The sequence below is a fragment of the Salvia miltiorrhiza genome, chromosome 2, assembly GCF_028751815.1.
Source record: "Salvia miltiorrhiza cultivar Shanhuang (shh) chromosome 2, IMPLAD_Smil_shh, whole genome shotgun sequence".
Taxonomy (NCBI): Eukaryota; Viridiplantae; Streptophyta; class Magnoliopsida; order Lamiales; family Lamiaceae; genus Salvia; species Salvia miltiorrhiza.
Window position 1 is genome coordinate 47,612,017 of NC_080388.1, and position 3,875 is coordinate 47,615,891.

The window sequence follows — 3,875 nt, forward strand, 5'->3', positions numbered from 1 at the left end:
TGAAGATTATGATATTGAAAAAGGCTTAGTGCTACTTAGGGACTCACAGCACTGTCTCAAGGTGTTTGATTATCTAGAGTTACTTGAACAAACTGAAATAATGTTGTTTGCTGACCATGAAAGTGATCACATGCCCCCTATTAAACCTTTACCTTTGTTTGATGAGGAAAAAGCTAGAGATGAATTAGCGAACATACATGGGTTTGAGATTGCAAATGATGGTGAGGGGATTCACTCTGGAGAGAAGGTAGAGGAAGTAGAGACATGAGAGGGAGGGGTAGAAGGGCAGGTTAGATTTGATGAAGGTAGGGAGGCTGGATTAGAAGATGATAATGGTATAGGAGCTGATTTAGTGGGAAGTGAAGATGAGGGTGATGATAGTGGTCACACAATTACTGACTCTAGCACATATAGTGATATCCAGTCAAATAGTGATGAGGAAGTAGTGAAGCATGATCATGTGGTTGACTCTATTGCTGAGGGAGATCAAGGATACTTCGCATTAGGTATGACCTTTGCAGGGGCAAAGGATGCTGTGGAGTCCATTAACAACTATGCTGTCAAATTTGGTTACAAGATCAAGTTTGTTAAAAATGAACCTCATAGAATCAGGGTGGTTTGCATCAGTGAAAGAAATTGTCCATTTGTAATGCTTGCTTCAAAGGGTAGGGAGTCAGAGGGCTTGGTTATTAACACATTAACACTAGAGCATACCTGTTGTAGGCAAATAGAGGTGCCTAGTACTTCTAAAAAATGCCTAGCTAACTATTTCAAGGAAGCATTGTATAGAAATCCTAGGTTTTCATCCAAAGATATGCAGGGCCATGTCAAAGACCACCTGAAACTCCATGTGAGCTTGGGAAAGTGCAAAAGGGCTAAGAGGACTATCCTTGCCAAACTGCAAGGCAGTTACAAAGAGAAGTTCAACATGCTAGTTGGCTACATTGAGAAGGTGAAAGAGACTAATCCAGGAAGCAAAATAGAACTGCAGTTATCTAAGGATGAGTTAGCAAATGGCATGAGGGTTTTCAAAAGGTTATTTGTGATGCTTGATGCATGTAAGAAAAACTGGATTGGTGGTTGCAGACCTTTAATTTCTTTGGATAGCTGTCACTTGAAAGGGGTTACTTTTGGAGTCCTTCTCACAGCCGTTGGAAATGATGCAAATGATGGTGTTGTTCCTATTGCATGAGCAATAGTGAACAAAGAGAATAAGCACAATTGGAATTGGTTTTTAAATTGGTTAAGGTGTGAGCTACAACTTGGTGATGGCTCAACAGTTGCACTCATATCTGATATGCAGAAGGTTAGAAATAACTCATTGCTATTCCTGTTCATTATTGAAAAGTATAAATCATACTTAATGATCTGTTTGATGTTATGGCAGGGTTTGATGGAAGCAGTGAAGGAACAACTTCCAGAGGCTGAGCATAGATGGTGTGCAAGACACATCTATGCTAATTGGAGTAAGAAATGGAGAGGTGGTGAACTGAAGAAAAGGTTTTGGATAGCAACTTGGAGTTCATTCGAAGAGGAATTCAAGTTGAACATGGCAAATATTAGCTCAATCAAGAAACATGTTGCTGTGGATCTTCTCCAATATCCACCAGAAAATTGGTGCCGAGTATACCAGAGCAACAGGTGTTGCACTAACATGGTTGACAATAACATCTCAGAATCCTTCAATTCTAATATCATAGAAGCTAGGCACAAGCCCATCATTAGTATGCTAGAGGATATTAGGGTGTTGGCTATGACTATAATTAGGGAAAGGAGAAACAATATGCATGGTTGAAAGTGTGAATGGTCTTCTTCTTCAATGAAGTTATTTGAGGCTGCAAAATGTGATGCAATGACTTGCAATGTCATTTGGAATGGGGATGATGGATATGAGATTGGGGAGTTTGAGGATAAGTATAATGTTTCTTTGGATAGGAAGAAATGCACATGTAGAATGTGGGAACTAACAGGCGTACCATGTTTCCATGCCCTTGCGGCACTGTTTTATTCAAAATTGGACCCTCTTAGTGTTATGTCAAGCTGGTACCACAAGTCAAGCTTCTTGAAAAGCTATGAGCAGTCAGTACAGCTTGTTCCAGGAGTAAAGTTTTGGAAACTGAAGCAAAGTGATGGCATAGAGCCTCCTCCTGTAGAAAAGAAGACTGGCAGACCCAAGAAGAAGAGAGTCAGAGCTCCAAACGAGCCTAGGAGAAGCAACAGGCTCTAAAGAAAAGGGGCAGAAGCAACATTGCAACATATGCAAGAGTGCAAGTCATAAGAAGGGTCAGTGTCCTGAAAGACCAAGTCAGGTATTATTATACTCATCAATTCAAATGCTACACCTTATTGTATTTGTACTAATTGTTAATTTGCTTCAATACTTGATAGGCGACACACGGTACACAGGGTACACAAGCTTCTAGTTCATCTTTGCCTATAAAACTTAAGTCAAGAAGGAGTTCTCAGGGCCTTGGATTGTATATCAATCCTGACAGTGGTAGGACAGTGCTTGATGTAAGCTTCCACAATCCTAAGAGTTTTATTTATTCATTTCCCTCTTAATATGCTATAACTAAGTTGTTGTATGCAATGTAATAGCCCGGTATGTCACAATCAGTGGTCATAGATGATGGGAGATCCACAGAGCCTAACCCAAACACACGATTTGCGATTCCAAATGAGGATGAGTTGAGGAAGGAGAAGAGGAAACAAGTACCCCCAAAGGTGATGGAGAGAGCTCGAAGGTTAGGAAGGTGGCCTCCAAGCCATTCACGGCTCCACGAGGCAAAGAGAAACAAGAGAATGAAGAAACTGTCCTTAGAAGATCCCCACGAGGAAAAAATATTTCTTCAATTGTGGGTTCTACTACAACTAGTTGAAGTGCTGCATTTCTTCTCAGATGGATGATTAACTGTTATGTGAAAAAACCTGAAATGCTTCTATTTTTGATGTTGTCAAGAGCACTTGATTATACTTTTGTTTAGGATTACTACTTATGATCTTGGTGTTCCTTTATGATAGATATTATAACAGATGGATGTTCTTTTATGACAGTAAACATATGGTTTCTATTTCTATTATGATGGCTTTTTTAATGCCCTTAAATCTCTAAATTGTTGTTAATCATTTCAAGAATCAAGCAAATCTATATAATACAAAATGAACTTCCATTTCATTTCCAAAAAAGAGTTCATCCAAAATTACAAAGGGGTTACTATGCTATTGCAAAATAAGCTAACAACAACCAAGAAGCAAGCAAAAGTGTACGTAGTAAGTAATATACTTTTCTTCCTAATTTTGTTTGAATCTTTTCAATGCTTGCATAACACCCCAAAGCTTAGCAATTTCAGTCTCCACATCCATGGCTGTCGAGCTCTTCATTTCCTTCATCTTCATGAGCTTCAAATTCTCCTTCTTAAACTCATTTATCACTTTTTAGCTCTTTCATTAATTGGTTCGTCAAGCCAATGAAAAAATCCACAATTCTTCATCTACTAATTGTAAAACAATAAAACAGGGATTTCAAACCCTTCCAATTTCAACTAAATCAACAAAAACATAATTAATGAAACTCACAATTATACCTTCCAATTTCGACATCCATAGAACCTCGTACCCGAGTTTTCGTCCGTCCATGATGTCATTATCGAAGCCCTTAACTTCTAGCCTTCAAATTCGCACTCACAATACCTTGGATTATCAGAGCCCCCAAAAATGACGTCGACCGCGCCACGAGTTCGACGAAGACCCACCAGAGACGGAATTGAAACTCATGATTCTTCTCGAAATGTTAGAAGACAGTGAAACCCTCTAATTTCACCAAAAAATACAAAATTCGGCCAAATTTTGAAGCACTCGTCACGATTTAGGGTTCT

General features: G+C 39.0%; 1 protein-coding gene across 1 annotated transcript; it reads left to right on the plus strand.

Annotated features, from left to right (window-relative positions):
* The first annotated feature begins 278 nt into the window (after positions 1-278).
* LOC131011788 (uncharacterized) lies at positions 279-3,077 on the plus strand. Its single transcript, XM_057939625.1, has 2 exons — positions 279-1,306; positions 1,388-3,077. Exon 1 carries the CDS (start codon positions 509-511, stop codon positions 1,190-1,192), a length of 684 nt encoding a protein of 227 aa, XP_057795608.1. The 5' UTR covers positions 279-508; the 3' UTR covers positions 1,193-1,306; positions 1,388-3,077.
* The last annotated feature ends 798 nt before the right edge of the window (positions 3,078-3,875 follow it).